Genomic DNA, 12,403 nt, shown 5'->3' with positions numbered 1-12,403 from the left:
CTGTATGAACTGGAAGGATAAAGGAGAGAAGCTGCTGGCAAACAGGACACCATGCTTGTTAGAGAATTGATTTTGATGGCCACAGAAGTCCCAGACAGGGAATGCAGTCAGTGATGCCCATCTTCAGGCACAACCTGAGAGAACCTCTTTTTCCCTTATCCAATCCTCACAAGACTTACTTCCAGCTGCAACTACACAAAGAGCTTCCAGACCTTTTCTAACTTCTGCTGAGCTGTACTTCTAGCAAACTACACTTTTTCCCCCCTTATTCCAAGCATTTCTATCTTGCACAGGCACGAACAATATTAACTCCCCAAGTAATCTTGAAGAACAAAGACTGGGAGATAAGATTAGCTTACCACAGAGATGTTTGTAAGACATTTTTCCCTTCCCTCCTACTCATGAGTTTCACCCCTTGGCAGGCAGGCTGGGGATTGCATAACAGTTTAGCTACACATAATTAGAAGGCACAAAATTATATGTGAAGCAGGCGTATTACCCAGCACGGGTGACAAAGGCTTACCTGAGTTTGAAAGCATATGGAGGAGTTTATAGAGGAGAGTGACTGTAAAAACACTGAATGTGAAGTTGCTTTTGAAATTCCTTCGGCTGTAGAGTGCAGACATCTGTGAGAGGACTGCAGGAAACAACTGCTGTGAAGTGACAAAGAAAACAGACTAGGGTGAACTTGGTTTGCTGTGGTTGTCTTCAAGTCCTTACCCCAGCGTGTGATGAGCAATACCTGCCCATCCACAGCAAGAAGTGGATAAAGGCTCTAACTGCAGTAATGACACTTACTTAGGTTTAATACTTCATTAATTTGCCCAGTGTGAGCCCTTCTTGTTGGCTGGACCCACCTGGCTGCCATTCCTTACAATGGAGTCCTTTCCATGGTGGTGAGCTTATCATTTTGCTTTTATAAATGATTAGTGCTTGAGACATGTTTACCCTCAAACACTCTCCTTTCAGCAGCACTTCAGGTGTTTGAAGGTGTTCCTGAAAGCAAACAAGCCTCCTCCTTTGACCAAGATTTCACATTTAAACATGTTTTTGAAATGCCACCTATGTTTTCATAAGATGGTGGTTCCTAGATGATGGTATTTCCATCTTGCCCAATTTCTGCCCATCAGTTGGTTTACACCCTTTGCAGTGGGACATAAAATACCTTCAGGATTTACTCTTTCATCTTCTATGCAGACAAGCAAATGTCTAGTGCTTTATTTATTCCTCACATCATGACATCAGTAGTCTGGCACTAATTACCACGGAAGATAACTACCAGTCTTTGAGGACCTTGCCCTTATGTTGTTTTCATGGCAGAGCTTCTGATTTCTTTCTTTCTTCCTTTCTTTCTTATACTTGAAGACCTTTCTGTCACTTTACTCTGACAAATAAACGTGCCCTTGAACCTCTGCACAAATTCCTTCCTGGAGGCAGGAGGATTTTCCATCCGTATACTGAGTATTGAGTAGTCTCACTTGGAAGTACATAAATCTTGCAGAACTCATGGGCAGGCCACGCTTTCCTCAGCATTTAATCAGGTTTTCTGTTGGCTGTACAGGCAGCTGCTCCTTCCTTCTGCCCAGAGGGGACATCACCAGCAGTGCTGATCCCACACTGAGCTGAGAAAGAGCTAACGCAACCCCACGTTAGTTTCTCTGTCCTTTCCACAGTCGGACAGGCTCTGTGGCATTCTTACCTCGCAGCCAAATCAGAAGGTGTTTTGTGGTTAGAAATGCTATTTTAAAGCCATGCTTGCAAGGGGGCAACCCTAGGGCAAGGTGGAGCCACAGCCTCTCTGCTGCCCGGCGATGTGTTGCAGGGTGGTTGCTGTTCTCCCCCCCACACCCCCCCTCAGCCCATGGGCGGACGAGTGTGGGATTTTCCAGAGCGACCTCGTGGGTTTCTTATCTTTCTTATTGCTGTAATGTCCTATGGCTTGCTAATAGAAACTACGAGCTTCGATAAACATGGGTTTTTTTTCTGTTGTAGTGTGAGCGAGGGACAGGTGCTCGCCTGTTATGTAACCCCGAGGGCTCGGCAGGGATGGCTGCAGGCAGTGAACCTGCTCGGTGTCAGCTCACATGCTGCTGCTCATTTCCCCTCCCCCCCTCCCCCCCCCTTTTTTTTTTTCCTATTATCACTTTATTCAGAATTCAGAAATTTCTGCTGCCTGAGTAACTCTGCTTTACGTCGGAGCGATGCTGCGCTTTAAGCCAATGAGTTAAAGCCCGTCCTTCAGTGACGACTGCGTGCATCTGCGAGCTCCAGAGCAGCTCTGCAATCCCCTAAATCCCCTCTCACAAAGCTGCAGGCGTTTCAGCATCGAGCAGATGCCAACAATATATCCCTGCCTGCTGCTCTCTGCCTCGTGCCTTTTTTTTTCCTTCTTATTTTTTTTTTTTTCAGCTGTGGGACAACTCCTACTTTCTGTCTCGTTTTGATTGGCTTTCAGAAGAGGCAGTGTCCTATAAATCGCCGTGTCCAGGGTGCCTCTGCCCTGCTGCCAGCCGAGGGACAGGTGAGTACAGGAGGGAGCATGTTCTGCAAGGGATGGAGTGCCCAACCCTTGCAATCTGCACTGCTTGTTCATTTCACTTAGCGGGGTGGGGGGGAGGTAAGTGCAGTGCTTCAGGGTGAAGCCTCCTTATAAACACCCATATAACTCAACCTAGAAGACAAGAGGGCTTAGAGAGCATCGCTTTGGGTCAATAAGTAAAAATAATGACTGAGAGGCTGATTAGAAAGCTGCGTAGGAAGTGGTGGAGGTGACATAAAGCTGTGTTCCTTTTTATCCTTTTTTTTCCCCTCCAGTTCCTAAGTGCAGTTTATTCCACCTGGGGATAGTAACAGCAGAAATAAGCTGCCCGAGTGATGTTTTTTCTCTTCAGAATTGCATTAATTCTTATGTTCAGTGCTGTTAGCAGCTCCTTGAGGTTATTTACAAAGTGAGAAATCGTGGTGCAGCAGAATGGGCTTTTCTGCCCCAGTTTCAGTTGGGAGGTAATGACTTTGTGTCAGGGCTAGCTTTGTCTTGCAATTACTTTGGAGAAACTGCATTTGCTGGCAGGCTGCAGAATTCAGTACTAATTACTCCATTTCTCCTCTTTATATAAATTTCACTCATGACATAGGTGGCATTTTTGCATTCAGCTTTGCTGCTTGGTTAGCTAAGGGGTTTTTCTGTGTCTGATACAGAATGTTTACAGCTCTTTTGAATCAGTCTGGACCTGCATGTAAATTCCCCTCCTAGCCCTTTATCTATGTCCTGTATCTATGCTGCACGTGCCTTTGGAGAAACTAATTCAGTGAGTGTGGATCAGTGACCTGATGCTGCTGTGGCATTTTCAATAGCGACTCAGTTTTGGTTTGTGCTCTCTGCACGTAGAGCTCAAAGTGTAAAATGCATCTTCAGGTATCACCGGGGAAAATGCTGTGAAGCAGGCATCCTGTATGGCCTTCTTTGTGCAAGGCCACGTTGCTGGCTTAGGTTCAGCTTTGTGTCTGCCTCAGGCCCTTCCCTGCAGAGCTGCCTTCCAGAGCAGCTTGTAAGCTGAATTGTGCTCAGCAGCACTGGAGAATGAAGGTAGGAGAAAGATCTCTTGGACATCAGTGAGTCACATCTGAGGTTGAGTCCAGGGATAGTGCTCAATAGCAGGGCTCCTTCAAGTGTCAGAAAATTCCACTCCCTTGTGTGTTGCCGTAGTTGAAAAGACCACCCTAATTAATCAGGTGTTTGCTTCCCTGTGCTAATTGTGAATTGGTGCTGGGATACATCTGTAGTAATTAGCTGGTGTCACTTCTCGTGGCCTTCCATCCTCTTGTATTTCTTTTTTATCCTATGTGCAACAGAAAGGGAACCTTTTCTGACAACATAATCTCAAGCAAGCTGTGCGTTGGAGAAGGCAGTTAAAAGTCTGAAGGATTTTAAGGAAGAATTTAAGCCACTGTGCCTTCAGAACTGTATTTAAAAGAAATAAAATACAATCTCAGAAGAAGCCAGGTGTGGATGCACGTGTGGTTTATTTAGGGCACCTTCCCCCTTTCTCCTTTTGTAGTATAAAAGTAGGAAGAATGAGCATGCACGTAGACCAGGATAATCTAGGGGTGTTTTTGCAGTGTGCTGTGATCAAATCTGCATTTCAGTGAAGCAGCTGGGAGGTTTTCACGAGCCATGCATAAATAAAACACAGCTTCTCCTTTGCTGGTTGGTTTTGTCCATAATGTGTGCTAAGTCTGAGCAGAGCAGTGCCCTCTGAAATAGAGTTGAACGCGGTTGGTTTGTGTGAGTGTTGCTGATGCAGTGCTCAGAAGTACTTATGCTGAAGCTGCACAGTCACAGTAGGTGAACCCACTGAATTCTGCATTTGCTGTTGTGCTTGGAGTCATGGTTTCTAGTGTAGAAAGGCTTACATTTGAACTATATTCAGTGTTCTTTAGGCTGGAGCCTGTGCTGGGGCTGTGGATGTTTTCTTGTGCTCTCTCTGGTGAATACATTACCTCTATTCATGCTTTTTCCCAGTCTGCTTCTAGCAGACGTGGCTCTCTGTTGGCACGTCAGCTGGGATTTGGGTTGCATCAGCCCCTTTTAAACTCTTTAAGACCATTCTAAGGGAGTGTTTAAAAGGTTGAGTCGTTTGTGACTAACATTTTTCTCCTGTTCTCGCAGCCTGTTTGAAGAAGGAAGATGCCAATCGTCAGAAACGTGAGCAGAGCTGTCAGCCAGCTGCTACAGAGCTCTGCTTGTGGCTGTGGGATTTCCATCGTGCCTGTTCGATGCATTGGCATCTCACCCCGCCAGGTGGCCTCTGATGCTAGCTTTCACTCGGTTTCTTTTTCCGAGTCTGATCATCCCCGGGTGCTAATTACAGGTCAGCATTCCTGTCCTAACTGTATTCCTGCTCCAGGAATTCCACGCTCCCCTCCTCCCACCGCAGTGAGCGGAGTGATGGAGGCAAAGACATCCAGACCAACCAAACAAAACGTTCTGGGATTTTTTTTTCAGGATCAGAGTCCCATGTGAACTTGCTTCCAGTGTTTATTCCAGAAATCTACTAAAAAACCACGGGGTTTTCCTTGAGAATGTGTTATAGCTTAGTGGGTAGGGGTGGTGATAGGAGGATGGTTGGGCTGTCTGATGTGGTAGGTCCTTTCCAACCTGGTGTTTCTGTGATTCTGAGAAGAGCAATGACACGTGTTTCTGACGTGATGCATGTCGTACTGGGATGCTGTGTTTCAAAAGCACTTCTGTTTTGTGTCCTGTGTGCTGTCTTTCAGGTGGGCTCGGCCAGCTTGGGGTGGGACTCGCTAAGCTCCTGAGGTATGTCACGGTTCTTTGGAGTTCAAACCTGGCTCACAACTTTGGGAAGTGATAACTTTCAGGAAAGATGTTTTTAAAAGAGTCCTGGTGAGAGTGGCAGAGTGTTTTTTTGGTTTTTTTTTTGCAGTTTGGTTTTGTATATAACCTTAAACTTTTACCTTTTTTTTAACTTCTGTACTCGGTTTACGTTCACTGACGTACTTTCTGTGTGTACATTGGTCACATTTCCCAAAATAGTTTTGTCTGGGAGGCTAACCACTGAGTTCAGTTTGTTCCCAGTTCAATGGGAGCATTCAGAACCTGTATCCTCAGAGTGTGGTCAGCCAAACAGGGCTGTGTTTCATTGCACAAGAGGCGAAGGTTGGGACTTTATACAGGTACTACTGGAGAGGAAAAAGAAAACTTCCTTCAAGATCTTGTACCCTAATATTTTATAACTGATGAAAGATGGGCTGATGCAGAAGTAGCAAATAAAAGAGGTATCTCTCCTGGTTCTTTGTTCCTCCACCTCGTGCACACACGTACCTATTTTTTCTTTCCAAAACTCTGAGCTCTTGTTGTCCATACCCACACATACTCACTACTCAGCTCCAGAGTGTGGTTTGCATGCAGACAGTGTTTGATGCTGAGGGTTTGGACTGTGGTCCAACTGAACCAACCTGCTGTGCTTGATGCCGTGCTGCAGTTTGAATGTTTTCAACCATTTCTATGATACATTTAAAATCATGCAGATAATGGAAGGCTGCCCTGTGCTCTGATTCTGTCTGACTTGCTTTCCCACACTGTGCTGATTAGAACAGCACAAGGCTGAGATTACTTTATCAGTTCTATTTACCTTGTTGATAGGAAAGCAGCTGCTGTTACAGCATGCCCAGTGGCATATGCTTTTTGGTGTGTGGGGGGAGTAGGTTTTCTGGATACAATTTTCAGCAAGAAGAGGGTTGGAAGAGTTTCTTTCTCAACTTATTTTCCCAAAAGTCAATGTGGTCTTCCAGTTGAAAGAGCACTAGAAGCATCTTACTAATTTCCTAAGATGTGATATAGATGTTAAATTGGTGGTGGTTTGTTTCATTCTAGTAGAACAACTGATTCCACTGAAGAACTTATTTTCCTTTTGATATTGCTCCTGCTTGCTGAAAATAGCAGCAGAGCACCTGATGAATCATTGTGAAGGACTGTGGACTCACTGTGCCATGTGGGTATTTTTCTACAGGAAACGATTTGGAAAGAACAATGTGATCTTGTCTGACATTCGAAAACCCGCGGATAATGTCTTTTATAGTGGTAAGTGCCTGGGGGAGCGGATGGAAACATGCACTGACTTCACCAAAGTTTAAATGATGCATGGATTACTGAGCAAACTGTTCTTTGAAACTTCTGGATAGTGCCTTCCTGCTTTAAAATCTTGCCCAGACATGGATTTCATCTGTTATTTACTCCCTCTTTCCAAGTAGTTTTTCTCTGAATTTATTTTGACGTCTCTTTGCCACATTGTTGACTGGGGTAAATGCTCAGATCAAGCTGGAGTTGGCTTTTGGGCTCCTGCTGTAAAAAGAAATTATTATTCTTTTGGAGGAAACAAGTGGTTGTAAATTAAATTTCTGCTTTGCTCCTCCATTCTGAGGCAATTTAGATGACAAAATGAGTGTACAATGTTTTTTTTGGACTCTTGTGCTTTCATCAGAAACTTGAGTAGATTTTTCCTTCTCATCACAGCTTAGTAATATACGTAGATATATGAATAGTAAATACTAAATGTTCCCTTTCCTTGTGCCACTGGCTGGGTAAAACAGGAGTTCTTGGATCAATCTGATGTTAAGGAACAGACATCAGTTCACTTTAATTTCTCCTTTCTATTTCCTAATGTGTTGGCTGCTGTTGGTAGCAGGGGTGCGTTTTGCTGTTCAGTCAAATCCCAAACAGAGGAATGGGAAAGAACCAATCTGAGCTTTTCTTGACTTCCATGCTTCTTGGTGCTCAGTTTCCTTCCATTCTTTCAGGCCCTTTCATCTACTCAGACATCTTGGACTACAAGAATCTACGTGAGATAGTGGTGAATAATCGCATAACTTGGCTGTTCCACTATAGCGCTTTGCTCAGTGCTGTTGGAGAAGCAAACGTCCCCTTGGCCAGAGCTGTAAATATTACTGGTATGTGGCAAGGGTTTCAAATTCTTGATTCTTACAGGCTTCCTGTAGAAGCTTGAGAAAGCACAGTGGGTGTTCTGATAAACCCTGATATTGTTCCAGGTTTACACAACGTTCTGGATATTGCAGCCGAGCATAATTTGCGACTCTTTGTTCCGAGCACCATCGGAGCCTTTGGGCCCACCTCTCCTCGAGATCCAACTCCTGATCTCTGCATTCAGAGACCAAGGACCATCTACGGCGTCTCCAAGGTTCACGCTGAGCTCATGGGAGAAGTGAGGACTTGTTTTGTTTTCTTCCATTGATGGTTTGGGAGAATACCTCCTCGTAGTGGTTTTTCCACTTCTTTTTCCTTCCTTTAGGGCCTTAGTACTCGTTAGTAGTCTGAGGCAGCAGGAAAAAGTATTTTTGGGTTTTGTAAGAATAAGTACGAAGAATTAGAAGCTGGCAAGTTTGAGTTTCAATATCATTTATTTCCCTGATTCTTTTGACTTTGACCTCTCTTCTTTATCTGCCAGTGTGAATGACATTGCATAAATGAAAGCATACAAAGCATTGGGAAAGCACACTAGGCAGTGGTGACTTTTGCCAATAAGTAAAAAAACAAACAAGAAAACCTCACTTCTGCAGTGTCAAAGCTGTGAGAGTCTGTACAACTTCCATATTGGCTTTGTATCAGAAACTTCTGAGCACTGGATCTAGACCATCTAAGTCAGTACATATGGAGATAGGTGATCTTAAAGGTCCCTCCCAACCCAAACTATTCTATGATTCTGTGGTCTGATGTGGATGAAGACAAAAAGAGGGCAAGCAGACAGCTCAGCTACCTGACACAGAACGTACACTGTTGTGTAATTCCTTTTTTCCTTTCTCTGTGAAGGGAAGGTTACAGAATGAAGGTTTATCCTGTTGGAAATTGCTCCTGTGGAAGCAATGAGCTGTAAGGCCTAGCTTTGTAGTGTAAAACTGCACTTCTCTCCTCCCTCTGTAGTACTACCATTACCGATATGGCCTGGACTTCCGCTGCCTGAGGTATCCAGGGATCATATCTGCCGACTCCCAGCCTGGTGGGGGAACGACTGGTAAGAGGCTTGTGTGTATTTCTCAGTGCTGTGGGCAAGAACAGCAAAACCATAACCCAGTGTAGCCATTTTTGACCTGTTCATAGAATTGTATTGAAGTGTAGAGATTCTGTCTCAACTGGAAGCTGTGGCAATGTGTTTGTCCACTGCAACCTTAGGGTATACTTCTGTAGTGTTCACTTTTAAGCACTAAGAGAGTTTGGCTTAGTTATGCTCACTGAGTCCACTTCCTTTAAAAGAAAATAAAGCCTACTGTCGTGCTGCAGTGTGCACGTGCTAGAAGGACTTCAAGATAGTTTGAGATGGCTCGTCCCATTCTGCTGTATCTTGTAAATCAAACACTTCTCCTGGGTTTTAGATAGGAGACTGGAGGTAACCTGAAGATTGTTGGCTGTCAAGATGTGAACAACAGATTAAGGTAGATGCACACATCCGTTGTGCTTTCCTACAGATTACGCTGTCCAGATTTTCCATGATGCCATAAAGACTGGCAAATTTGAGTGCAACCTAAAGCCAGACACCCGCCTTCCTATGATGTACATTGATGACTGTCTGAAAGCAACTCTGGAGGTCATGGAGGCCCCTGCAGAGGCACTGAGCATGAGGACGTACAACATCAGTGCCATGAGCTTCACTCCTGAAGAGCTGGCACAAGAAGTGCAGAAGCATGTTCCTGAGCTTCGGGTGACCTACAATGTGGACACAGTCAGGCAGGCCATAGGTTGGTATTGCTTTTTGGGCAGAGGGTAAAGGGAAACCATTAGGTTGCTGTATGTCAAGAACAGAACAGTGTTTTCCTTTTAAACACTCCTTTTTTTTTTTCTCATTCTTTTAATTGCAGCTGACAGCTGGCCAATGAACTTTGATGACAGCAATGCCCGGAGAGACTGGGGATGGAAACATGATTATGACCTCCCTGAATTGGTGTCTACGATGTTTAGCTTCCTTGGGTCTGATTCCAGGATTGCTCAAGCTAACTGAAGGGTTTTGTCAGATGTTTCCAGATTTTCCACAGGGGACCAGGAAGAAACAGCTAAATCAGTTCTATAATTTCGAGTTTTAGAGCATGTTGATAATTAGTTTCCCTAAGTAGCAATGGAGTTGGGCAGAAGTATACTGTAGCTGGAATGTCCTATTAGACAAACAACATCATTAGGTGCTGTCTCCAAGCACAGCACCCATGATATAGAGTTCTAGAACTTTCACATTCAAGCAACTAGGAACAAAAAGCACGTATCCTTGGCTGATGAATCTCCAGTCATTCTTGCTGCCTCATATCCAGCAAACAACATGGGGCAATATTGTCAAACCTCTTGTTTCAGGAAGATCCCACTGCGTTAAAAATGTTTTTCGTTTCCCTAGTGGGGGTCATTAGATCATAGTGTGATATGATCCTTTCTACTTACAAAAGAGAGAAACGAGCTACTTGATGTTTCCAGATTGCAGGCAGGGTTTTTGCAACTCTAGTTTGAAGTCAAATTTTGGTTAGTATTTCATATATATGTATGACTGTAAACATTCTGTTCTCTATATGTAGGGCATATGAAGTGACATTATTCTTAGAATGCCTATCAATGTGAAGAGGAATAGAACTTGAATTCTCTTTATACTTTAAAAATGACAGGGTTTACAAGCTAAGCTCCTCCTGTTATTTCAAAATGCTGCTGCCATCAGTTTAACCTCAGTAGATCCAAAATCCAGAAAGCTGTTACGTTTATGTGAATCCAGGGTTTACTTCAAGAAGACAGTGCCCAGGAGTGGAGTTATTGTTGATTAGTGCTACTTCTGGTTATCCCAGTTGTTTGCTGTGCTAGCATTGTGACATACTGCCTGGAGCAAGTTAAGTTGGGCTGATGATAGAGGCTTCTGTTAGAGTCAGGCTTTGAAGGCTGTTCACAGTGGCTGCTTTTTCTGTGCGTGCTGCAGATGTGTTTGTAGGTGCTATTGATGTGTAACTGCTGTATGCTTCTGTTCTTTGAAGAGGATTCCAGGGGCTGAAACCACCTCCTAGCTACAGTTAAGGCCTGTTCTGCTCACTGAGTTTAACGCACAGGAGATTTTGGGTTTAACAAGGGAATCTTAATAGATGGATGCAGAGAAGATGTGTCTATCCAAAAGAGACTTTGAAAGTGAGAAATAATGGACTGGAGAGAAAGGAAAGCCTTTAAAGTAAAGCAGCAGTCCTGAGTCTGAGCCACGGGCTACTGTAGCAGTAGCATGCCTCGAGAAACAACATCTGGGATTTTGGGTTGTTTTACTTTTTCAAAGAAAAAATATCTTTCATTTTCAAAATGACTGGACATTCCCTAGCTGAAGCTCTCCATCTTTTTTGTCTCGTGTACTCCAGCTGCCTGTGTAAGGCATCATGTTCAAGGATTTTCTTCCCTACTAAGTTTTCTGTGATGAGGCTTTGGGAACCGTGAGTCTGCTATGCTCTGTAACCCTGTAGTGTTTCTTCAGTTAGTGGCTAACGGATGTGACCTGATTTCTGCCTCTTTGTGAGGGAATCTACGTACTGCAGGGAAAATGGCTTTCTCATGAAAGTAACCTTCCAACAAAGATGGTATGGTGAAAACCAAGAACTGTTTTAAACCTTTATTCCAGTTGTATCCCTTGGTTTTGGATGTATCTTACTGCTTCATCTGTTGGTACACAAGCTCAAAACCCTCTAGGGTTATGGCCTGCTGTTAAACCTTTATTTTATAATGTTTACATTTCTGAAAAAGGCAAGTTTTTAAATGTTCACCACTGTTGTAACTCAAATGTAATATTTGGCCCAGTGGGCCAGCGAAGTTGGGCTTATACCATCCAAGAATAGTTTGAGTCTGGCTCTGTCCTCTGCCCTGCCAGAATTGGGTTATCTCCCATTAAACACTGATCCATCAGATGAAGGGCTTTAAGAGGAATTAGGAAGTCTTGTCTGTTCTGATCTTTCCTAACTCAGTGCCAGGGGACTCCTCGTTGCCTCCAGTCCATGAAACCAACCGAAGAGTTGTTGAGTGAGTCTGATTCCATTTCTTTAGTTCAAAGGAAGTCCCATTTCATTCGCCCTTGTTCAGAACTCTATTTAATACTAAAAAGAGTGAAGAGCAAAAATATTCTTTCTTCTGGAGCCAGCTGTCCTTCCTTGTGGCATTGCACTAGAGCTTTGAATAACTTGAAGTGCAGGTGAGACTCAGACCTGTGGCATCTTGAAGTGTGTTGTCTGCCCGCAGTTGCTGACTTCCTGAGGAGCTGGGGTTTAAGAAACTCATGTTCTACAAACTGAAAGCAGTTCAGAGGTAACACTGTGACAGCCAAGGGATGTGAGCAGGGAGGTCTGCATGGTCCAAGTCCCGTTTGAAATTCTGGTTTGTAACCTGTGACCAACAATGCCCATGTTTTCTTTTTGCATATTTTCCTTGTAACTTCTGTTGTAACTATGCTACAGTATTTTCTGTACTAAACCAAGCTGATGTGTACCAAGTGTACAACTTTTTCTACCAGTTTGAAGTCTGACTTCTGGGCTTGGACTTCTCCCGTGACACTGGAGTGTTGCAGCTGTTACATCACCTATTCAGGAAAAAAAAAAAAGATGTTGGGAATATCTTTTTTTCAAATACTGTAAATTGTGGGTCATGCCTACTTAAATAAAGTTCTATACAGATGCCTTTGCTTTGTCATCCTTGGTTAGATCATGTAACGCTGTGATCCACGTTGCAGACGGGTGCTGTAGGTGCTGAAGGCTTTCCTTTTGCAGCAGAAGTGATGGATGGTTTGAAGCACACGGATTCATCCTTTAGCAGTCCATGCAGTGACTCTCAGACATCTGTTTTTATGCTTCCTGCTGATTATTCCTATTGCTCTGTATAGTA

General features: G+C 43.8%; 1 protein-coding gene across 1 annotated transcript; it reads left to right on the top strand.

The window, feature by feature from the left end:
* The first annotated feature begins 2,252 nt into the window (after window positions 1–2,252).
* LOC136044929 (L-threonine 3-dehydrogenase, mitochondrial) lies at window positions 2,253–12,101 on the top strand. Its single transcript, XM_065730466.1, has 9 exons — window positions 2,253–2,521; window positions 4,670–4,871; window positions 5,278–5,320; window positions 6,534–6,604; window positions 7,321–7,470; window positions 7,570–7,742; window positions 8,459–8,549; window positions 9,001–9,270; window positions 9,391–12,101. Exons 2-9 carry the CDS (start codon window positions 4,688–4,690, stop codon window positions 9,528–9,530), a joined length of 1,122 nt encoding a protein of 373 aa, XP_065586538.1. The 5' UTR covers window positions 2,253–2,521; window positions 4,670–4,687; the 3' UTR covers window positions 9,531–12,101.
* The last annotated feature ends 302 nt before the right edge of the window (window positions 12,102–12,403 follow it).

Source organism: Cyrtonyx montezumae, unplaced genomic scaffold, assembly GCF_038088225.1.
Source record: "Cyrtonyx montezumae isolate F1298 unplaced genomic scaffold, pur_monq_1.0 scaffold_13, whole genome shotgun sequence".
NCBI classification, from domain to species: domain Eukaryota; kingdom Metazoa; phylum Chordata; class Aves; order Galliformes; family Odontophoridae; genus Cyrtonyx; species Cyrtonyx montezumae.
Note: the sequence above shows the minus strand (reverse complement) of the source record. Positions and strands in the feature narration are given on the sequence as shown.

Bases quoted from the DNA above. Each gene is read 5' to 3' on its own strand.
- LOC136044929 (XM_065730466.1), top strand. From the start codon at position 4,688: ATGCCAATCGTCAGAAACGTGAGCAGAGCTGTCAGCCAGCTGCTACAG. The intron at 4,872-5,277 runs GTCAGCATTCCT...GCTGTCTTTCAG, and splicing joins TCCCCGGGTGCTAATTACAG to GTGGGCTCGGCCAGCTTGGG. The intron at 6,605-7,320 runs GTAAGTGCCTGG...CCATTCTTTCAG, and splicing joins GGATAATGTCTTTTATAGTG to GCCCTTTCATCTACTCAGAC.